Below are 24,714 nucleotides of genomic sequence, written 5' to 3'. Positions count from 1 at the left end.
ATTTTAGTCATATAATGAATATCCTATTAGATAGAGGGCCCTGTATGCTATAGTCAGAATGTTAATTTCTTAAAAATATCATTTAAAAACATTTTGCACATATGCATGTACAAATGAGGACTGGAGAGTGTGCACACAAGCAAATGGGGTTCCAGATGGACACATTTACTCAATTTAGTCTAAAGGTATTTTTACATTTCTGAAAACAATGGGTGGTCTAAAATACATTTGTGCAATATGGATTAGAATCTCCCAATCATATGGTAAGTCGGCACCTTTCTTTATCGTTGGGTTGGATTGAACAGTTCTAACCAATGGTAGTGTTCTTTTACTCTTTATTCCTTCGAGATACGGGAGACACTTCCACTCAAGTTATGAAGAAATGGCCAAATCTCCAAAGTTTTTATGGTAATTAATTACATAAAGTTTTACATTTCCATGGCATGGTGAAGTTATCTCCAGATAAGCCAAAAGTGACAAATGATAAATACAATGTGAAATGGAAGAGCGATGAGTGGAGTCCAGTGGAAAATCATTTTACTCAATTAATTAAAAAAAAAAGTGATCCAGAAACCCAGACGGTTTGGTATGTGCACAATGTGTGTTTATCAAAGAAAGTAGCTAGATATGGCAAAGGTATATTTATTTTCATTCTCTGTACCTTCTTGGAAACGGTTCCCTGATTTTCTGAATATTTGTTAAAGCTTGGGAACATATTGAGAATGCTTACAAAAAGTGAAATACAGCTTCCATTTTTGTGAACAATACACATTTCTAGAGATGACTAAGACATGACTATCAATGCATGTATTTATTTACCAACCATATTTTAGTTGGTAGAATGGTTTTCATTGGTTTGTGGTTGAAGTACTTTTCTGTGCTTGCCCAGCTTAAGCAGTGGATGGCAAGCATCACATGCCTGTGACTTTGGCCATGTCAGTCAAAGGCTTCCTTTCTATATACCCACTTACTAGTTGTTGCTCTTCTTTTAAAACTATGCTTGTGTTCTGATAAAATTACAAAAATTCATTGCAAATAAAAACAATAGAATGCACTTTTCCATTTTCTACTTTTGGTCTTTGATGTTTTTTTAATTTTTTCCTCCCTCTTCCTTATTTGTATTCATTTTGATGCCCATCAATTTGTTTCTCTATTACTGTTATTTTTGCAATTTTCTGGTTCCTTTGGAGCTTGCACTATTCTCTTTGATCTGCTTCCCTTCAAGCTTTATTTTCGGTGCTGTTTTTCATGTTCTGTAAAAAAATATTTTTGCCCCTCTTCTCTTTATTCTTTTGATTTAACTCCTTCTTCTTAGAACAAGAATGAACTCCAGCTTTGAGTGAGCAGGTAAATGTTTTTAAAAGAGTAAGCCCTAAGAATCCTTGGCTTCGTGCTGATGAATAGAAATGGTTGAGAGCCTACTTCAAAGGCCCTCAAGAACAAAGAACCTTTTCTGAGGCCACTAACAAATCCACCAATTCTTTCTGACCCATCTTTGCCAAAAGATATGAGCTAATGACAGGAAAGACCTGTCTTGTAAGAGTAGCCAAGTAGGCTTGGGAACAAACATATCCTTGACATAATCAATGAAAAACATACTGTTTATCTCTTTAATAACCATCTTGAAGAAAATTAATGTTACTTTGTCCTTTGTGTGGAACAATAATTGGATTGTGTGTTTCATTTATATCTGGACAAAGGCCAGGATATTGAAATACTTCTCAAAATTAGATTTTCTTGTTTAAAAATTAGATTTTATTGGCATTCCCTTTCTGAGATTTCTTCATTAAAAGCTTCATTAAACATAAATCTTCTTTTACACAGCAGAAAGCAAAATTATTTTAAGGAGGTCATTTTAAAAGTCTTTTGGAAGGGCTACGCTCTTTACCGGTGACTTGTAACCAGGATCTGGCATTCCAGGGAAAAAATGATCAGTGGTCTTTGCCTACATGGGTCTAATATTAATTGCATTGATAGTTGGAGCTATGTAACAAGTTGTGGTCTAGTGCCCAAGGCTGTTACAAATACCCTATTTTTAAAATTGGGGGCTAGGAAGTATGCTGTAGAGGCTTGATTCAGTGACACCCTTAGGTGGCCTCTTTTACTCTGGGGGAGATGAAGTCATCCATCAGGAAGAGTTTACATAGCTAATGTGCTGAAAAGTTCAATTGGGTTTTAAGTACATTTACATACTAAACTTTGATTAAAGCTTCTGAAAAGGAACAAGCACTCTCCTCACAATGGCAACAAGAGAAGTACCAACTACATGTTTCTCCTGCTTTCAAATTGTTTTCTCCTCCTCATTCTCTGAAACTTGGACAGACTCACTTTTCAGCACGACTCACCATAATTGTTTGGGCAGAGTTTGTGCAAATTTAGCTCTGCTCTTGGTCTCCTGGTGCTGTTTCTGGCTCACACCTTTCTGAGGGAAGGGAGCTAATTAAATGGTTTGGTTTGAAAGACCTTCCCCACTGGGCCGCAAACTTCAGGTAAAACAAAAATAAAGAAATGCAATGTAACACGTCAATAAGGGGCAATCATAGCAAGGAGTGGCCTTATCTCCAAGAACTCAAAACAGAGATGTATGTGTTTGTGTCAAAAGCCTGCAAATGGTAACATTCATCCTATAATTGAAAACGAAGTGTAGAACATTTATCAAATGAATAGATGTTTGTCTCCAAAAGGAGAAGATACCAACAAAAAAATCTGGTCATGATTGTAACATATGCTCTTGTAACATTTTGTTAGTTTTATACCTATAACTAAAAAAAAAAAAAAAAAAAAAGAAACCCACAGATAAAATGATCCGATCTCTTCCTCTGGACAAATACTCAATGCGTGTGAGATGAAGAGTAGTGACTCTCAGGCCTCAGAGGAGGCCAGAGGTCTAGGAGCTGGAACTGAACATTGAGCAGGCAGCTCAAGGGAATCAGATTCTGAGGCTCCGGAAGCTGGGAGGTTCAAAGCACCACATCTAGAGAGAGGATGGGGCACTGGTCAGGACTGTAGGCCTAGTGTTAGCAAGAGTCAAGGCAAGGAGTAAAGTGGAGCTGGTGGGCTTCAGGACTGGGGCCTGGAGAGTTCCAAGACCACTTGCTGTGAGCTTGTCTAGCTCTTACAGGTCACCTGAGGCTAAACCTGAGGGTGGGAGTGATTGCACAGCTGGTCTTCTCCCTTTCTCCCTCAACCAAGTTAAAGGTTAAACTTTTCTGGCCCCTCTTATTGGAAATCTTTTACTCTCAGGATGATTCAAGGTCAGGAAATGGTTCCCACCACCTCCAATGGACTCCTTCCTAGGTGGATGCAGGCAGGCATGGAGTACAGAGCCTCTGCAGTGAATGCTCTTGGCTTGGGCCTGGGGTTTCTTGGGCAGGCTGCCATGGCACAGGGTACGGAGCATTGGCTGGGGGTCTCACAAAGCTTGAATTGGATGGGTTATGAACCTTGGACTTGGTAACTCCTTCCACACACCCCTCCTTACCATACCTCCTTCAAACAGCTGGTCTGGGGGAAGTTTCACACATTCAGTGACAATTAATAAAAAAAGAAAATGGAATAGTGCTGGCACAAAGAGAGTATAAGAAAAATGTAAGGAAGAGCAACCAAATTGACCAAAAGATGAATAATATTCACCAGAAGAGCATTCCAAAGAGCAGAAAACATGCTAGGGAATTATAGAAGGTTTTGTAAAGCAATGACCCTGAGGAGAGAAGACCACCACTGCAGGGAGAGGAGAGATGGAAACAGGGAGTTAGTCAGAAAGACCCTAGTAGATTTTAATTTACTCTTCATGGTTCAATATTGATAAAGTGGACAGAAGAAAGGTCAGGATGTAGAAGATGTAAATAACATGATTAATCTGATAGCTATGAGTAATTTATATTATACTCTGTGACCTGCAAACAAAGAATATATTGTCCTTTCCTCCAAATATGGTGGTTCTTTGAACTCTTGTCTGTCTGAATTTGCTTCTTTGTCCATCTCGTCTAGTTTCATGGTTCTAACACAGTTCACATCTGACATCACATCTGTGTATCTCCAGCCTGAACTCTGACGCCTGACTCATATTCACCTGCTTACTTGAGGTCTCCACTTGGATGTATAATAGGGATCTCAAATTAACATGTCAAAAAATGGAGCTCTTGATACTCTTTACCTGCAAAGTTGCTTTTCTTAGCCATCCCCGAATGAGTAAGGGTAACTCCCATTCTAGCTTGGGTCATGCCAGTCTCTCATCTAATCCATCAACAAGCCATGTCAGCTCTACCTTCACAAAATACCAGCATCCAACCACCACTCAGCACCTGCTCTGTCCTAATCCAAACCACTACCACTGTTTACCCCCTCCCTGGACTCTCCACTTCTGCCCGAGGGCACTTATAATCTATTCTCTCACAACAGCCAGAAGTGATCTCATTAAACATAAGACAGATCATGTCACTCTTCTGTTCAAACCTTTAAGTGACTTCTCTTCTCAGAATAAAATCCAAAGCCTTACAATGGTCTGCAAAAGTCCCCCAGTTACCTCTCCTATATGCCTTCTGCTATTCTTCCTCTTACCCACTGTGTTCACCCTTACTAGCCTCATGGATCATGCTGGGAACAGTGTCTGGTGCTTCAGGGTCTTAGCACATGCTGTTCTGCTCCTTTCCAGTTATCTACATGGCATACTCCCTCACTTCCTTGGCCTTTCTTCAAATATGGAAACTACTCTTTAAACAAAGACAGTCATAAGACATACTGACTTTCAAGAGCCATAGATGATGGGGATTCAGAGCAAAAACCAAGTTAGGGGACATAGAATAACAATGATAAATATTTGCATTAGTGCTTGGCATTTTACCAAGCTATGTATTTTTTAAATTATGAAAAAAACACTGTGACCTCATGGTATCATCTATATTTCACTAAGGTCACAGAGCCAGTAACTTCTAGAATCAGAAAACACAGCCTTCACTCCTGTCTTATGGTCCCAGAGCAAATGCTCTTCCTTCTCTATATTGAAGTTTATTATATAATGTTAATGATACAGTAATAAGTGATATAATGATGATGATGATAATAGCTGCTAATATTACTGAATTCATTCCTTTAGGTGTTTTATATGTATTCACACACTTAACCCACACAGAAGCCTGAGAGGTAAGCACTGTTAGTAGTTGCAATTTACAGAGGAGACTAAGTCAGTGGTAGGATAAATAACCTGTCCAAGGTAAGCTGGTGATAATGGCAGAGTCAGGATCTACACCCAAGTACTCAGGCTCCAAATCCTGGGTCTTTAACTGCCATATTAAATCTCTGCTTGGTCTTATAACATTTTTTGTCTGTCTTGCTAAACATGTTAGGTACAGTTTACAGTTGGACATATGTGAATTCTCCAGTTGGGTAAGTTGAGATCAACTGTGTTCACTGAACATTTCCTCAAGACATAGGTAGTTTAAGAAATGTCATCTTTAATTGAGTTTAAGTGGGAAAAAATTCAGCTCCACTGCTAATGTTCAAATGTTGTAAGCTAGTCACACAGAGGTCCATGGTTCCTAGGAAATCCCACGACCACCATTTCTCAGGTCTAGGTTTTATTTCTAAACAAGGTGCCCAAGGTGCCCACTACTGCACATGAAGTAGCTTGTGCCCTAGACTTTTCTGCTTGAGCAGCAACCTCCCGTGAGGCTCCCACAGGCAGAGGAAAGAGAGCACCTTACCTGGGGTGGGTGTAGGCCATCTGCCGGAACTCATGGTTCCAGTCAGGTCTTCCATAGAACGTTTTCTGCTTTAACCCTGTGATCACATCAATATTTGCATCCCAATGTAAAGCTATGTGAACAGCCTAAAAGAAAAATTGTGCTATCAGGTGAAACTTACCCAAAAAAATGGAAATGTGCTACTAAAGATCAGGCAATTATGTTCATTTGCAGATTTAATACTCAAAAAACTTCTTCATGGGCTGGAAATGCTTATCGTTATTATCAGAAATCACTGCTTTTGCATTTTGGGATAGGCATCACATCTCATTTATCTTTGTATTCTGCCTCGGGCACTACTGAAACACAGGGCCTTTGCCATGGTTGATGTGTAATAATGTGAGCCTGGAAAGATTTTTCTTTGCAAGGCTGAGGGCTGAGAGTGATACAGTAAATATGGGTAAAGGAAAGTAAACATTAAGGTACTTCCTTTTTTTCTTCCAAACTTCTGAAAAATTAATCTCTACCCCTGTCTTCTTTCACTTAATATTAAACCTCAGGGATTTGAGAAGGGCACTGCCAGATTAAAATGAATGGGAAATGTCTAGGAAGAAGCTAGATCTTACAATAAGATCCACCGACTGGGTTGAAACAGTTTGAAGTGTACTGTCCAGGTTCAATGCTTGGAGGATGCTGAGTCTGGCAGATGGACCACGATGGCCAAGCATAGCCATCCATGGTTGGAGCTCTGTGCCCAACTGTTTATCTTCAAATTAGACAGATGCACCCAACCATCAGGTAAGTAGCGGTTGATAATTAAGAGCCTGGGGCATAGCACTGTCTACTGATGATTTTTTTAAGTTGCTGAATCCTGGTAGCTACTTTCCTTCTTACCTTCTGGGATTTATGTCCTCCATGCTTATCCCTTAGACCCCCCTACAGCTCCTGAGTTCATGTAGTTCACTCTTTGGCACTCCATTTGCTCATATCCCCTGACTTGTTCTCCTCCTGACTAGTTTGGCTCACAAGTGCTAGGCTCAACTCTTACCCCAGGTTTCTGCTGCATACTTGCCCTCCCAGGCTGGTCTCATCAGGCCAGGAAAGCAGCCAGAGATAGGATGGGTGAGCAGAAAACAATGGAGGTGCCCCAATGAGCAAGTAGGTGATGGCCGACAATGGTAGAAGCGCAGAAACCCGGGCTGCAGGAAGTTGCCATTAGGCAAGCCTGACTCCAGGTGTCCAGATTCCTATTGGAATCGAGTTTGCGAATAGCGACTCCAGGAGAGGGAGCAATAATGAGAGGATGGTGGGATCCTCTTCTCGGGCAGGTTTATTAAGACGAAGAGTGAAGCATGAAGTATGAGAGAAGAGCTCAGGAATGAGAACTGAGGTGTAGTTGGGGATTGAGCTTTGAGAACTCAAAGAAGCCCTCTTATCAGAACTGGAACTCAAGGTCAGAGGGAGTAGTATCAGCCTCCAGATGAGAGTGTGGTATTGCATCCCCACGGCCCTCTTGCTTAACAGTAGGATTGACTGATGCCATGCAGTTAGTTGGTTTCAGCTGTGAGCAGGTAAAAAGGCAGAGGCAGCCAATTTACCCTTGACCAAGTGCCAAATCTAGTGACCAACTCAGAGCTGCCCTCCTTGGCTTCTCGGCCAACCACAGGGCTGAACATTGCTTCTCCTTGATTTTATATGCATTGTATAATCCTATTTCTTCTACTTCTCTCCGACTCTTCATTCAAGGATGAAATGTTACATTTTTTTTCCTAGGACATTATCCTGTCTCACAATAGAGCTGCCTTCCCAGTCCGTAGTCACTTTTGGGGCACTTCTCTCCAAAGAACTTTCATTTTCATGCTCCCAATTAGCCGACCCTATAAAGATGACTCCAAACTTTCTCTCCCATGACCTCATCTTCCTGCTTGGGTAGAGTCTTGGAACTTGAACTCTCCAAGAGTCTTGGAACTTGAACTCTCCAAGCATATTTTTATGTAGAATTTTTTCTGGCCCTCCAGATTGATCGCCTTAGCTAAAAATGAATTGTCAAATATTTTGTGACTTCAATTTACTTCCCCATACAATTGTTGAACGATTCCTATAAGCAGGAATGAGTGAGTGGCACAAAAAGAAATAGAGAAGGTCTATGCTTTGTGAGGAGCTAGTCATCAAAGGAAGGGCAAGCTCAAGTGTACAACTACAATGACATAAGTCAGACCACTGATCCTTTTTTTTTTTTTAAACTAGAGACAGAAACAAAGGGCTCCTGAGAAGTAAACAAATTTCCCTGCTGAAGCCCCCAGTAATTTTGACTAAGAAAACTGGGGATGGCTATATAGGGAATGGAGCTTTAAAGAACCATGCATTGCAGTAGGCAGTGGGGAGGACAGAAGACGTTAAGTGATTGTCAGGGAGCGGGAACAAAGAGGGAAGACCCACAGGCATGCAAATACAAGCCATTGTTCCGGTGGCTCCTGTGCTGGAGGAGCCCAGAGAAGCATGGTGAGAATGGAATGGAACAAGTTCTTTGCCATCAGGTCAGGAAGGGCCTTAAAGCACCTGCTAAGAAGGTTGGGCATTATTTAATAGAAAGAAGGGCACTTTTCTACTTATGTTAGTGATCCTGTCGAACTACCAATCAGTGATGTTCAAACATTTGGAATGATATTTGTTCCATATTTCTCAGCCCAACATCCAATTAATCTCCAAACCCTGTTGATTTGCCCTTCATAATACCTTTTCCATCTGTCCCTTCTGTTCTTGTCGTTCTGCCACTTTGAGGTTGTTGAATTCAGCTTAACAATTGGCTATTTCTAAAACAGCCTTTTGATTCCTCGCTGACAGAATGCACCAATTATTTTTTCCTGGAATTTGAGCATCTAAAGAGTTTCAACATGTCACGACAAAAATTTAGGAACACGTCTATTTTAATTTACTTGTATTCAGAAAAAAGTGTTTCTTACAGCACACTGTTAGAAGTGGCAGAGATAGGACCAGGCAGAGTTGTACTGTCACAAAATCAAACAGAGCCTCAGTCTCAAAACTCCCAAAAGACTGGAAATTTCTAGGTGGACACTCAGAATCCATTCACTTTAGAAGCAGAGGGCAAGCACTGTACTTGAAAGCAAAACACAAAGGCTGTGTCTGTATTTCATCAAGAGGATCATTAGTCAAAAATCCCATTTGAATAAGGAAAATGTTTGTTTGGAAAACATAATTAACACTATTTAGTTCATTAAGATGTTTTAAGCCTGGTTCCCAATGAACCTGTCTTTCAAATTATCCCAGAGGAATAAATATCTAAGGCCTATTGCAAATAAGACCCTAAAAATTCATTTAGCTATTTATTTTCAAGCTAAGTCTTACTGGACAAATTTCAGTGATGTCCTGTATAGTCTGCATGCATGTGTGTGTGTGTGTGTGTGAGAGAGAGACAGACAGACAGACAGACAGAGACAGAGAGACAGAGAGAGAGAAGGAGGGAGACAGAAAGGGAGGGAGAGAAAGAGAAGGCACTCCCAACACCCACTCTCAGGAGCACATTCATTTGTAAATTTAGTGATTAATGCAAATCTTGGTTCAAACATACTTTCCTTAAAGTAAATATCAATCTGAGCAGCTACAGAAGTGTTGATTAGAACATAACATTTCATAAACCTAGCGATCTCTTCATTGTTAGCTTCCACATTTGAAGAGCTAAAAAAAATAAAACTTAGTAGTTATCATTCAATATTATCAACACTGAAATACTGCCCTAGTGCAATATTTTGATATACATTATTTTTGGTAAGCTCCACCTTAATATTTCATTAATACAATATGCTTCCAAACACCTTCCACAACAGAAGATCATCTTGATCTTAGGTGAATAAACATGTGTACACACAATTTCTAAGAATGCCTTAAGAAAAAGAAGTCTCTAGATAAATCATGTATTCCTACCGCTTATTTTCTGTAGACGTTCACATACCTTACAATACAAAATGTTGAATGTAAACACTTGGGGGTTTTTCCTATTTAACTCTGAATAGCTCAAAGCACAGAATTAGACCCAATCAGGAGCTGAACAAGACAATACAGCAATCAATTATATTTGCTTGGTATCACTGAAATGACAAATGCAACTTTTAGTGACATAATTTTTCTTGGATTTCCATGCTTGGGATTATCTTCCATTAACTAACCTCTTTTCTAATCGTCTTATCTATTCCTCAGCAAGTTAACTGTAGATGTTTTTTATTGCTATGATTTGAATAACCCTTCTAATCTGGTTTTATTTTATTCTTCTTTCCTATTTAAGAACATGCAAATAAGTCTTCCATGCTGCCAGATAACTATATAGCTCAATATTGACATTGTTTCTCTTCCCTTCGCTCTATTATTAGATGACTTACGTAATATTGATCATTTTAAGCATCTTATCAATACCTGATTTTCATCCCAGCTGGTAAGAAATATATGATAACTCAGAAAGTGAGCTTTCCCTTGCTCACTCATGAGTGTTTCCAGTGAGAGTAAGAGATCAGCAAACCATTCAAAAGCCCTTGGATCCCGGCAAATCCAGTAGAAATACACCTGTCAAGAGAGAAGACAAGAGCATGATCTGTCCCTCTTTTCATAATGTGCTGATAATCACAGACTACTTTATCTCCATTAAATCATTTGAGCTCAAATGGGCACTTCTGCAAAATGACATGCTTCTCTCTGCCAGGGAACAGTCACACTGTGATTTCTTTTGAAAAAATTCACATTGTGTTTGAAAAAGTCCAGAGTGAATTCAGAGTCAGGAGTCTGTGGGCTGTTGCCAGTTTCACTGGATGAGGATCAATTCACCACATTCCTGGCTGTGCTTCTTTTCAGTGAGGTTAATAATCATAACTAGCTGTGCCTTTCGTGGCTCCCCAAGGGGGATAAACCGTTAGACCAACCCCCTTCATCTTTACTTATGACCTAAGCTCGGGATTTGAACTCTCTTCTCCAGAGACCCCAAAGGCTTGTGCGCTAATCCACTTCACCATCATGACCTCCGGAGGGTGGATATTATGGTAATTTGCTGAATGAAGCCCACAGGCCAGAAGTTTCCCCTCAGCCAGACATATCAGTGTCCAAGAAAGCTAGTGGCTGGCAGTAACGGTTGTGTGTCAACTACTATAATGAAATTATGTCTATGAACATTTTTTTTAACTCTGTGTTTAACAAATGGTGTGTGGCAAGAAGTAGTATGGATCTGCTGAAATAAAGGCTTAGTTTTTGTGCTTTGAGTTTTAGATAATTGTGCCTAGAAGAAACCACAGGAGATAGATCTGTTAATTCTCCTGATTTTTCTCACAGCCTATTCCTTGCTGCTCATGACTGTTTCTTGCATCCCCCACTAAAGAGACATCCCTGTTATTTAACAAGATCTACCAGGGGGCTGGCCTTGACCTCCACCAGGAAACATCTCCTCTGCTAGGTGGTATTCTCTGCCTCCTGTCTCCACCAACCAGCCTGCAAGCTCACAATCATGATGAATCTTATAGACGAGATTTAATTAACAGATCAACTTCCTGAAGAAAAAAACATACCACAGTATGTATTTGAAGGTTAAACATCTTGCCTATTTCCCCCAGGTTTGTGCAGGAATTTCTAATATTAACAGTCAGTAAGAGCAAAAGCTAGTGAGGTTAAGACGTTTTCTCTTAAGAATTAGAGCCCAATATTTGTTGGACAGCACTACTGTAGCTCAAATAATAATCTCTAAGTGCGTTAGCCCCCAAAGGAGTGACTGTTTCTTGGCAGTCGTAAATCTGAGCCATGGTTGCTTCTGGTGAGCACCCCAGGGACCCCCACAAGTACAGTGATTGTGTTTATCTACTCACTTGTTGACTCAACAAATGTATATTACATGCATACTCTATGTCAAGACTCTTCTTGGCTCTGGCACTTTAAGAGCAAACAAAAAAAGCAAAAATTTACCGTTCTCCTAGGGTTTGCATTTAGATGGAGAAGAAAGAAGATAATAAGCACAACATAGAAAACATCAGAGGGTGATAAGTACTATGGAGAAACACAAGGCAGGCTGGAAAGGGCGGCAATACTAAGTCGAATGGTCAAGGGAAGGGAACATTTGAGCAAAGATGCACAGGAGGCAGGGGGAGCCACGGTTAGGACAGGAGTCCTACTGATGGAGGAAACAAGGAGTGGGACCTCTGGGGAAGAGCCAGGGGGCTGGTGTGGCTGGATTGTGAAGGGGGGGCCAGTAAGAGATGAGGTCTGAGAGGAAGGCCAGGAAGCACAGATGTGGGGCTTGGTGCCATCTTGACTTTGCATGAGATGGGGAGGCACCGGGGAGTGTTGCACCAAGTCTGACGAAGAATCCCGAGGCAAGGGAGGCTGGTTTTGCATCCTAGGTTGCCGATGAGTACTGCTATCTTCTTTCCTTTCACTTCGTGTAGTGCCTAATCTAAATTATTCTTTGCGGGGCACCTGGGTGGCTCAGTTGGTTAAGCGTCTGCCTCTTTATTTTGGCTCAGGTCATGATCTCATGAACCTGAGATGTCTGGCTCTGCGCTCACAGTATGGAGCCTCCTTGGGATTCTCTCGCTCTCTGCCCCTCCCTGACATGGGAGTGCACACTCCACTCTTAAAATAAATAAATAAACCTAAAAAACTTATTCTTTGAAAACCTTAGCCTTCCTTTTGACTTGCTTTGCTCTTGGTGGAAACAGAAAACCTATTGATTGGGTTTAATACCATTCTTACTTATGCACCTCCCCTTCCTTCTTATTCTCAGTAGGTTGTTTTACCCAGGAGCATTAATGATGGCATTCGGATTAGAACAAACACCATTGACTTATTTTCTATTATTTCCACTCCTTAAGGAACGTGCTTAGCATACATTCATGTAGGAAAAATACCCCGTTTACTTTTTTGAAAACTTGTCAATTTCAAATCCAGTCTCAATCATCCTTATTTGAAAAATGCCCACATCTTAGCTTCCTGCACATTCTGACCCTCATCCTTTCAAACAGAAATCATGCCTGTTCTTGCTTTCTTGTGGCTTGGCAGCGTGTCAGCGTTCTTAGGGCTTTCCAAGCCTTTTATACTTTTTACTTCCTTATAATGGCTTTGTGTGTTTTTCCCTCTGTAATTGACTTATAGGTGACACAGAGCAGCTTTGGTGCAAGAGGCAATGAAGGAAAGCTGAATAGGCTCAGAAGTGCTTCAGGCAGAAAAAGAAGAAAAGAGACTTTGAACGGAGAAAGAGGCTATTTACTCTGACTCCCTTTCATCCTTCTAACGGTGAGGGATACTCACTGTGAAGGGACAGGACAGTTCGACTTCAGCATTTCGTCCAGTAGGAAGGACCTGGTCACTGGTAGAACAAATATCCCAAACTACAGGCTACACCTGTGATCTTCCCCACACTCACCTCTCCTCAGTCTCCAAAAATGCAAAATAAAAAAACCTGAAATCAGTTACCTGTTGAAAGCGTGGCTTCCAGAATTCTGTAGCTGGTGTCAGGGGCCCCAAATACTTAAGTCTACTTTAAAAAGTTTTGTTAAGTAGAAAATCATGTTCAGTAAAGAGATGAAAGTTCAGAACTTTCACAGTAACAAAGTTATTGCTTTTACAGGACTCATCCCACACATTTCTGGAGGTATAATAGATCCCTAGACGTTTTAGGAGACTGCTCCAGCAGCTCACAATGGGTTTAGAGTGCTCTGTGTACACATGGCCTGTCACAAGACTTCATGTCACATCATTCCTGGCATGAACCACCACGCCAGATTCAGCCACCTCCACCTAAGCAGGCCTGGGTCTGAGCAACATGCGGCACTGTATTCTCTTGCGAGTGCCACCCACAATCTGTGCAGCTGGTCCTCTGCAGAATTGCATGTGGACCAGGTCAAGGTGATCTGGGGCCAGAAGGAAATGGATCTGTGCTGCTTTTGGAGAAGCAATCTCAGAAAATGAAACAAGAACAGCTACCCGTTGCCTTTACTAGCAGGGTCCACAGGTGTTCTGTTAGAGGCTCCTGTCTCACCGCCTGGAGAGTGATCTCTGAACACAGGCAGAGGATACCTCCACAGATGCAATCTGTGTTTCTTCAGACCCTAAATCAATTTCCCGAGGCCAACAATTATTTATTTATTTCCTCTCCAGAGAAGGCGATTGTACCTGAAGACACGGTTTTATGATGTGGTGAGGCAGAGTAATTAGACATTGTGAGCTCGTGAGTCCTCTAACCTGTCCTACACTTCCGGCTTCACCAGCTCCAGGCTGGGTACCTGGAGGCAGGTTATTTAACACGAACCTAGATGACCACGTACGTAAAATAGCAGAAACCCCACCACCCTCTAGAACAACAGCCTACAAGATTATTGTGAGGATGAGAGAGAGGGTCTGTGGTCACGGAAGCATCGGCACAATGTGGGACACACGCATTAGGTGCTCAGAGCTGTGGTTTGTGATCTCTGCTCTCTTCCCTGTTGTTTGGAGGAGCTTCCAGAATGTATACCACAAATCTATATTGGAGAGAGCAAAGGGAGTCGTTTGCCTTACTCGGGGGTCTGTGTTCCCACTGGTCACTTGTGAATTAGAGAGGTGGTGATCACTGAGAAGAGGTGAAACCAAGCTTTATCTCCAACACTAGTCTCTGAACATCAACATTGATCAAAGGATGCTGTCCTAAACAAGGAACCTCTTTACCAGCCAAGTGCACTCCAGGCTCTGTGTGTACTAAACCCACTGGAGGCATTTAAAGAGTGCCATGGTTGACCTTGACCTTGACCAAGGCCTCCACCCAGGAGAAGGCCAGTGGAGTTACACTGTGACCTTCCTCCTTCTGGACAGCGCCCTCTGTTCCCCACTATCATGAACTGAATGTTTATGTTGTCTCCAAATGTATAGGTTGAAACCCAATGTGATGGTGTTGGGAGGTGGGGCCTTTATGACCAGGAGAGTGATGGGATTAGTGTCCTTCGGAGAAGAGGAAGAAACCAGAGCTCTCTCTATGTGTCATGTGAAGACACAGCCAGAAGGTGGCCATCTGGAAACCGGAGAGGTCTCATCAGAACCCAATCATGTGGGCTCCCTGATCTCAGACTTTGAGCCTCAAGAACTGTGAAAAAAAATAAACATGTGTTCTTTAAGACACCCAGTGCATGGTTTTTCTGTTATAGCAGCCTGAACTAAATGCTATATGCTAAGACAGCCATGCAGTACAAAATACAGAACTGATAGAAACTCCAAACAAGTAGGGTGACGGAGACTTTCTACTGAGGGAATCATGACCATTTTCCAAAAAATGAATTTTTCGCTCTAAAAAGATAAAGATCGTGGCTGATTTGAAAACATAAATAAATGATTCTTATCCTCAATAAAGGGTAGCTATTACTGTCCTGGCTTCTATTTTGTTGATGTTGTGAAAGTCCTCTGGATGAATATAATTGCAAACAAATTTTGAAGCAATATTTTTTCTTATTGAGAAACTTCCTTACTGTGGCTTCCATGTTCCGTTTTACGGAAATATAATTATAGAATAATTTTTCTGATTAACCATTATAAGACTGAGGCCAGTCTTTGTCATTCACTTTTAGTCTCCCAGACTTTTTCTTTAAAAGATCTTTAACGTTAATTATTTCATGGCTATACTACTGTTTTGCCCTGTGAGGACTGACCTTGTTTGTGCCTCTGTTTGTTCTCATTAATAAGACTTGTTGGACAGCCAAAATGTTCATTAATACTAAAATCATCATATACATTGTGAGATATCCATACTTTGGGATGCTCCGAAGGCACTGAGTAAAATGAAAGCCAATCAGTAGGTATTGACATTGAAGGTGCTCGAAGCCATGTTATATAAAAGGAAACAAGAAAAAAACACAGTGCACATCTCTGTCTCTCCCTACCCACATCTCTGTTTATGTGTGAATAAAATAACACCCTGATATGTATATGGGTGAGTTTGTGCATGTAGATGCAGGGAGAAGCAAGGGAACGACCCGACACTCACCCTTGTTGATGGTGAATCCCTGAGAACAAAATGGTGGTGGTGGTACTCTGGGGACAAAGGCCAATGAAGGGAGATTTTTGACTGAGTATCTTATTTGAATCTTTTACAAGGACATTATAGTCTTGCATGGCTTGTGTGGTTAATAAACCAAAATATTAAAACTATTAATACTAGTCACCTCCCCACAGGGCAAAGGTGAGTCCTGATGAAGAACTGAAGTCTTTTGAGGCTGTCTAGTGAAAGATGGGGGACACAGGTGTCTTCTGGAGAGGTAAACGTGGCCTCTGTGGCCCAGTTCAATTTATTACAGCACTGTCAGTGGTTAGCAGAGATGATCAATTCCAGGAGTAGCCAGAGCTTCAGCGTGAGGAAAAGGGAAAGCAAATAATTTCTCAAACTAAACAGATTAAATTAAGTGCATTTTTCATTCATTAGAAAAGAGAGTGGGCCCTCCTTTGTTTTATTAATATATTTAAGTAGAGTATGGATTTTTGCCTTTCTTGGCTGCCTTGCCTTGTTCCCACTGGCCCATGCTGTCTTTTTATTTGAATTATCTGTTTATTATATTAGGTTAAGAACCCAAGGCCATCTTGCATGGGACACACTATAAATACCCATTATCATGGTTATGTATTATTGAGGCGATGAAGGAAGACAATTTATAAAGAAATGAGATTATCTCAGGTTTTTTTGTAATCTATCTTATTATAGTCTGACCATTACATATGCAGTTAAGAAAATGAACCAAATCTTCCAGTTGGCCGTTCTCTTAGCCCTGTCTACACAGCTGTGACATTAGGGGAACTAAAATGTATAAGCCAATATATTTATGCCTGCAATCCCCCCTCCCCATTCGTACACACCTATTTCATTCATCATTTTGACAGTTTGCACAAGCAAACTGTCCTAATTTTTTTCAAAAGCTCTCTTCACAAATTGAGTGTGATGTGGAATTAATCATCCCGTTAGGCAGGCGCTGGAGGACATTCATTGCGATGGGGTATTTACACCCCCAGCACTCAGCTTCCTTCGACTTGTTTCAGGGGCTCGTCAACCACCCACATCTCCTTCCCTCATCCCGAAGGTGTGTTCTGTGCTCATCTGCCTTCAGCGACGGTGTTGAAAACACACCTTTCACTTATTACAGCCTTTCCCCTTTTCTTTTCCCCTGGTGAGCCATCATTCTACTTACCGTTACTTTGCTTTCTTGGGAAATTTCCTCCTAACCACTTCTCCCCCTCCTCCCCACCATCTTTAAAAATAAAAGATAGTTAGAAAGAAAATTTAAAACACCAGCTTCAAATAGAAAATGCTACACACGATCCTAAAAAAAGCAGCTGGCATCCCATTGGCTATTCTCCTGCATTTAACTTAGAAGTGTTCTAGAATAATGTGGCAGAGGAGAAGGGTAAAGAGAGAACAGTTCACAATGGTAACAACCAACAAAACTTTTGGTTTTGTTATTGTAGACTTGCAACATCATGCTTGTATGTAAAAATATATGCTTTTATGCCAACCGGTCTTTTATACAGGGAGGATGAAATCCCACCTAGTTCAGTCAACCATCTAGGCTTAAAATTCTAGCTCAGAACCCCATGCTGCATTTTCCCCTTTCCTTATTACAGAAGAGAACAATCTGAAAACTATAGGCCAGATCTATAATTGCGAAGACGCTGTTAGATAAATATGTACCGCTGTGCTCTCCTGCACTTAAAAATTACATAGATGTTGACAGTTTCATGGAAAGAGTATTTATATCTCAAAAGAATGTAGGCGGACCTGACAAATATTAGTTACATAAGCCTAATGATAGCCATACTCAAACCAACACATGGCTTTAAAACAGAAAAACTTCAGGGTGCCTGGGTGGCTCAATTGGTTAAGCATCGGCTCAGGTCATGATCTCACGGTTTGTGGGTTTGAGCCCCGCATCGGGCTCTGTGCTGACAGCCAGCTCAGAGCCTGGAGCCTGCTTCAGATTCTGTGTGTGTCTCTCTCTCTGACCCTCCCCTGCTCACGCTCGCTCGCTCGCTCTCTCTCAGAAATAAATAAAACATTAAAAAAAAAAACCCAAAAATTCTTAAACTTCTTTTCCTACTTGTAGATTCTAACAAGGTGGATCGTAAGCATAATTTTCAGCCTAAACATTCAATAGCTTGAAATCTCACTTCTTGCATAAAAGAGCCTTGATGTGGAAATTAGAAACATAGGGCCCAACCCTGACTCTGTGGTTAACCAGCTGGGTGACTTCAGAGGAATCATTTTCCAGTCTCAGTACTGATGCTGACTTTCACAGTCATATGCAAAGCTGGGAAGTTAAGACCTCTCAAATTATTTTGTGATCTTATGCTTTTAGCTGTCTTCTCCCATACGCCAGTATTCTGACCTTTATTTTTTAGTGGACTATTGCCCCAATATTGCCCCCAGTTTCTGTAAGTTATAAAAACATTTTTAAATTTCCAATCCTTTGGTTTCTGTTCTTTTGCTTTTTTTTTTTTTTGCTTTTTTTGGATAGAGATCAATGTCTCTGCTTTACAGTTTTCTGGTAACTGCTTAACTCTCCCACTGAACAGCCTTGAGAAACCCCATAAACAGAGCCCAGAAATAACAATGAAATAGTGATGAAAGAGGTGACATTAGGATTTTGTGGGTTCCTATATGAGCTTTAAGATTTTGTGGGTTCTTATAAGAATTTTTCCTATTTGTAGTAAAATAATTGGAACATATTATTTGGATTATAACATTACTGAACAGATAGCCTTTTTGGTTAAATAAAAATGAATTAATCTTAGTAATCTAGAATTTTATCAAAAACTGCATAGAAACCATTTGTTCATTCGTTTTGGCATGGAGACATTTATTCACTAAGTGATTTATTAAAAAGTTATAGTGTGTGTGTGTGTGTGTGTGTGTGTGTGTGTGTCTATATCTCATTATGTGTATCTAAAGAAGCCACATGCAAGGAGCTCAGAATTAGTTAAGGGAAATGAGATCCTTTGTGAACATGACATAAAAGTATAAGGCTAACAAATATTGAGAGAAGGGTGAGGTGTTATTGAGTCTGGTGTGAGGAAAGTGAGAGGCTTGTCATGTTGGTATCCAAGGGCCTGGCACATAGTAGGTGCTGAATAGATATTCATTGAGTAAATAAGTGACTGAAAGTCAGACCCACAATCCATTGCCATTTCCATGTGAAATATAACATGACCTTTAGTGTTGTGAAAACCATGAAGGCAGAAGCAGCCTGTATGGATCAGTTTTACTCCATAGACCGCAAGAGGAAAGAGAAAGCTTAGGAGGATTGGGAAATCACCACAAAACACAACAAAGCATTGCTGTGAGGTCCAAATAAATAGAACAGTAGCTGTTTTACTTGTTTTCTTCCATAGACTGAATGCCTATGTCCCCTAAAATTCATATTTTGAAACCTAATCACCAAAGACGATCATATTGGAAAGTTGGGTATTTGGGAGGTGATTTGTTCATACAGGAGGAACCCTCAGGAGTGGGAGCAGTGCCCTCATAAAAAAGACTCCAGACTTCTAGACTTCTGTATCTATTTTGTCTTCATTGAGTTGAAAACTGCAAGACAACAAATTTGACTCTTGCTGATTCAAAAACAAGAAAAGACTGAAAAAAGCCCTGTCACTCCCTTCTGCTATGGAAGTTATAGGCTAGAAGACTGCCATCTATAAACCAGAAAGCAGACTCTCATCAGACACCACGTCAGCCAGTCCATTGACCTTGGACTTCCCAGCAGCCGGAACTATGAGAAATACGTTTCTGTTGGTATCATGGGATAGAAGCCCCAAATGACTAAGACACTGTTGAACTAATTTTGGTAGAGAAGAGAGATGATGGGCTTTAGCACAAGAAGTGTCTGGATTTGGTCTCTTCTACTATTTACTGGCTCTCTGTGCTTTGGGTTCCTCAGTAGTAAATTGAAGATGTTACTTGTCTGAAAGAGCGATTATGACAATTTGATAATATGACTCTATCATTCCTATTATCATTGTGATCAGCTTCAATTTTCTCATCTGTAAATGGGAATAAAAATGGTAAGTATGGGTAAAATGCCCTAACTTCCTATCTGCCAGGTAGTCAAGGCTTGAAGAGTGTAAGCTATTAGCAGTAGCAGCAGTATTAGTAATCTATCCACATCTTTGCCAGTGATAATGAACTTTTATATCAGTTAATACACATTTACATTACATTCTTTACACATTACATTATTTATTTGTTTTATTTGGTATTAAAACTCCATGTTGGATATGGACTCATATTTCTCCATTGTGCAGATCAGGAAACCTGGTCAGAGAATCCCTGTCTGCGTATAACACAAAGGTGGCAGTCATATCAACCATATGTTGGTTATGTCGTGGAAAGAGCCAGATGGATCTAATTTGAATCCTGATTCTGCCTTTTATTACCCATGTATTTTTAGGGAAGACACTTTGGTTTCTCTAACCTTCCTTTTCTGGGAAAAAGGCTTTGTATTACCTACTTTATAAGGTTGTTGGGAAGGTTATAACAATCAAATGGGAAAAATATATGTCAAGCACCTGTCATTGGAAACTCATGAAATGGTAGCTAATTTTATTCTTATTTCTTAGCTGGGAAAGCCCCAGCTGTAGAGATCTTCTAGTCCGTACTGCCGCGGTGCTTCAGAGAAGGCTATTCCTTAATAAATATTAGGTGGAGAAACTTTCCACGGCTAATGAAGCTTGACAAAAGTGGGTGAAACAAAACTGAACGAGGTCCTTCTCTATAGAACTTATTTAATAGGGTAAGAGATGATGTGAATCTTCTAGAGTGAGATTTGTAGTACTTTAAGTTCTTTTGACCACAGAGTTCTCTTTTGTGGGCCATATCATAAGACTGATGCTCATATCTAAGTATGTTAGACAGATAGGCTAATCTAATTAAGCAAATCCCTTTGTCAGTTGGGGAAAGTGCAGCCAAAGTGTGAACCAGAGAAGAAGCGGCAGCATCAGGACCAGAACCAGGCTCGCCTAACATCCTGAGTCCTCCTGAATTGACACCACTCGGCGTCAACATGGCTCCCTTTTTCCTGCCGCTCTGGTGTCTGCTGCTGGTCCTCAGATGGTTAAAGTATGGACAGTCTCTGGGTAGGACAAAGGAAGGAAGGTAACCATGGAGGGATCTGGTCAGAGAACACACGAAAAATGACAGAAGAGATTCTGAGCCTGACAATACCAAGTAGGCAGGCCAATGAATTCCAACAGTGGCATTCTCGTTAAGACTATGAGTCCACGGAAGGAAGATGTTGAATTGCACCCTGTAACCATAGCATCAAGCTAAAGAGACTACGGGGCAGGCTGCCTGTTCATATCACGAACTGTAGCCCAGTCACAAAGCCATTTGCAGCCTGTCCATATTTTACTGACATGAGCAATTACATGTCCTGTAATGGCAATGAAGCAATAAAATTTATGTCTTGTCATCTTTAACAAGATTAGACATAACCCTTCTCATAAATGTAATACTGAATGGAGATTTTTAAGAACATAAGTATAGTTAAGGATCCTTGAATTTATCCCTCATAGTTAATTAAAATCCTCCCCAAGAATTGGCAGATGATAGATAGAAAGATGTGGAACCTTTTAATCCACGTTAAGTGTGAACTAATGATTTTTTTTTCGCATACCTTGCTCAGCTTCAGCTGGGTGTGTGACTCACATTTGTACCATATAGATTTCAGGAGGGAGGCGAAGGGTGTGACCCCTATTCCTGCAGCGATGCACACGCTCACCGGGTAGTGGAACACGTCCGTCAGTGCGGTTCCAAACGGCCCGTCCACCGCCAGCCTGCAATCACAAAGTGTGGCCTTTGTGACGTTCAAATGCTCCACTCTTGAAAACAAAGCCATCCTCAACCACTGCTCTTTGCAGGATGTGTTTGTAACTGGGTGCAGGGTCTTGGCTCTGAGTTTGAAAATGCCCTGTCTGGAGAGCCTGGACTTAGCATGAGGAACTGGGGATCTAGACTCACGGCGGGGATGACTGGATAGGCCAGCCCAGGTGCATTCATGGTGGGACAAAGCATGACTTTTCTGGCTTGAGCCCACACCCCTTCCACATGGCCAGCTCCTCTTATAGTTCCTAGAGCTTGTTTCGGCTCCAGGTATTATGAAACCTCTCCTCTCCTCTCCCCTTCCTTTCCCTCCCCTCCCCTTCCTCTTCCTTCCCTTCCCCTCCCCTCCTCTCCTCTCCTCTGCCTTTCTTTCCCCTTTCCTCCTCTCCTCTTCTTTCTTATACCATCAAAGGAATAAAGCAGAAGGAGGTTTAGAAGGCTTATCTGTCTTTTTGCTAACATGCTTCTCCTCTAATTTTACTTATTCAGTCCCACATCTTAGTACGTTCATATCATTTTCATCTAACAGAAACCATTCATTTGGAATAAATATAATTTTGAGATCATTTGTCAGGTATGTGGAATTTCTAAAATTTGTTGTTTCAGATTACGTGAGCTCAGAACCTGTGATAATCAGGCCAGGAATGGTACAGATGTTTTGTCTTTGCTTAGCAATTTTTTCCTTGTAAGGATGAAGCATATATTATGGAATAAATATGATCATCTGTAACATGGTCTGGAAGAGACTGGCCCTCGGATTCGACTCCATTTCTCAACACCAGTTCTCCACACTGGCTTTTCTTTCATTTCCTAAAATACTCAGTACCCCCTTCTGCCACAGGGCCTTTGCATGTGTTAATCCAAGCAATCACTAGGAATACTTGGTCTTGGTTCATAGTTATCCTTTTGTTAGGTCTTATCTGGATCATCATTTCCCTGGGGAAGCTTTGTGGATCCTTTGGATTTAGGCTAAATCCCCTCTTATATGCTTCATAGCCCCATGTACCCCCCCTCTGGAGTACGCATCACAGTTGTAATTTTACAGTTTTTTGGGTGTGTGCGCATGATTTGGTTTGCATCTGTCCTGATCACTAGACAACACGTTCTCCGGAGAGAGGGGCCGGGTCCATCTTCACTCCCCACATGCCCTCTGCAATGGAGCTGTTTGGTAACAATTTGTTGAATAAATTGTAAAGGGGACGTTGAAAATATTTCAGTCAGCAGAATGTATTAAATAACCTCAACTATTCCAAAAGCACACATTTACATATGAACAAAGATATGCTAATTAAAAGGCTTCTAAGTTATTCATAACCATTCCCTAAGGGGTGTCTGTTGAAGGTACCCGAGGTTGGCCCATTTGGGCTTACTTTGTGTTCATGAAAGTTCAATTGGGTTTTATTTTTAAATATTCCATATGCCAGACCTCCTAATAATTCAAATTAACTCTCTTCAAGTTAATCTTAATTAATAAGGCCTTATTACATATTGATATATGGAAATGGAAGAATAAAAATAAAAGGTCATTAACCAGAAAGGGTTAGTATCTCAGCCCACTGTAGATTATTTTATAAATAATTAGATAAGGGGAATTGAGAGAGAAAAAATGAAACTGTCCAAGGATTAAAATATCTTACCGTTAATTGTTTTTATAATTAGTTGTATTGGGGATTTATTTGACACTGATTTGAAAAGATAACAATTAAACCCAAAGGAGAATTGTGTCATATAATCCGCAGAAATATACAATAAATAAATTTCCGCTTATTTATGAATTGTGAATCTAAGCTGGAAAAGGCAGGAGGAAATACTGAGTCCGACTTTCCTGAAACTATAGCGCTCCTTCCTTCCACGACCCGACAGTGGATCGCATTCTTCTGTTAACTTGCCCAGACACCATGTTCCACGCAGGAACAGTTCAATGCAGTAGGTCGGTTTTCTCACGTCTCACCGAAGTCTGTCTTCTGACAGCTTCCCCCACTTGCCTTCCCGAGGAACACGCACCAGCTCTCTTCCCTTTCTCGTCTCAGGTCTTTAAATGGGCGATTGTAGCTATCGTTACACCTTGATTGTTCTTTTTTTGGACAAAAATGTCTCCCTTTCTGGAGACCTTTTGCAATCCTGAATTGACTCTTTTTGCCCAAATTCTTGTATCGAATTCACTTAGCTACTTCCTCTTCAATTTGGATCCAGAGTTTAAGGATGCCGCTTAGGAAAGGATGACCATTTCTGACATCCACACCGCACATTCCTTGTTGCTTATAGTCAGGGGCACACCCGTCCACTTCATCAATTCCACCCTCCACTCTGCACCCGCGGCCTTTGCTCATATACACGTCCTCCCCATCATCATTGCCGTTCCGGACATCTCTGGGGTAGGTGACCTTTCACAGTTTGCTAATCATAATAGCCAGGTTTTTTTTTTTTTTTTTTACACTATGCATTATGTTAAGGGCTTTTTAAAAACTTTCATATTTAAACCTAAACAAATTCTTAGGTACTACTATTATCATCTTTATTTTACAGATGGGGAAACTGAGGCACACAGTGACATACATTCTCTGAGATGACATGCAAAACTGGGCTTTGAATCGAGGCTGTCAAACACTGGAATCCTGGGCTTTAGGAAGCTAGGGTAAATCTCTAGCATCAACTCTGAGAAATTCCTCCGTTTTACCTCAAAAGGCAAAGTGTTTTAAAATAGCTCACATTTTCTTCCTTTTTCCTGGGCTTGGAATAAAGACGTTTCCCAGCTTTTTGTACAGGTTTGCTTCTCGCCTTGGCCTCACAGATTGCTGGGGCTGATTCAAATTCTTTCTGGGGACACCTGGGTGGCTTAGTCGATTAAGTGTACTGATCAGGTTGTGATCTCTTGGTTCGTGGGTTCAGGCCCCAAGTCAGGCTCTGTGCTGACAGTGCAGAGTCTGCTTGGGATTCTCTCTCTTTCCTTCTCTCTCTCTACCCCTTGCCCCACTTGCATTTTTAGTCTGTTTCTCTCTCTCTTTCAAAATAAATAAATAAACTTACAAAAATCCTTTCTGGGTCCAAAGCAGTGAACAATTATAGTGCTCCCTCCAACATGTTTGATTCAATTCAAAATCAAACTAACATTAAGAGATAAAACTATCCAAGGAAGTCCAGTAAAATTCTGATTCTTCATAT

At 40.9% G+C, this 24,714-nt stretch overlaps 1 protein-coding gene across 1 annotated transcript in view; it reads right to left on the bottom strand.

The window, feature by feature from the left end:
- Window positions 1–24,714, bottom strand: part of NOX3 (NADPH oxidase 3) — a 59,515-nt gene that overhangs the window by 4,365 nt on the left and 30,436 nt on the right. The window contains exons 10-12 of the mRNA XM_039234124.1: window positions 21,347–21,506; window positions 10,110–10,256; window positions 5,703–5,827 (exon numbers count right to left, since the gene is read on the bottom strand). Coding sequence (XP_039090055.1) covers window positions 5,703–5,827; window positions 10,110–10,256; window positions 21,347–21,506 — 432 coding nt within the window. The remainder of the gene's footprint in view (window positions 1–5,702; window positions 5,828–10,109; window positions 10,257–21,346; window positions 21,507–24,714) is intronic.

Source organism: Hyaena hyaena, unplaced genomic scaffold (assembly GCF_003009895.1).
Source record: "Hyaena hyaena isolate Hyena2069 unplaced genomic scaffold, ASM300989v1 scaffold_81, whole genome shotgun sequence".
Classification (NCBI taxonomy): Eukaryota; Metazoa; Chordata; class Mammalia; order Carnivora; family Hyaenidae; genus Hyaena; species Hyaena hyaena.
The sequence above is the reverse complement of the archived record's forward strand: the minus strand, read 5'-3'. Positions and strand labels throughout refer to the sequence as shown.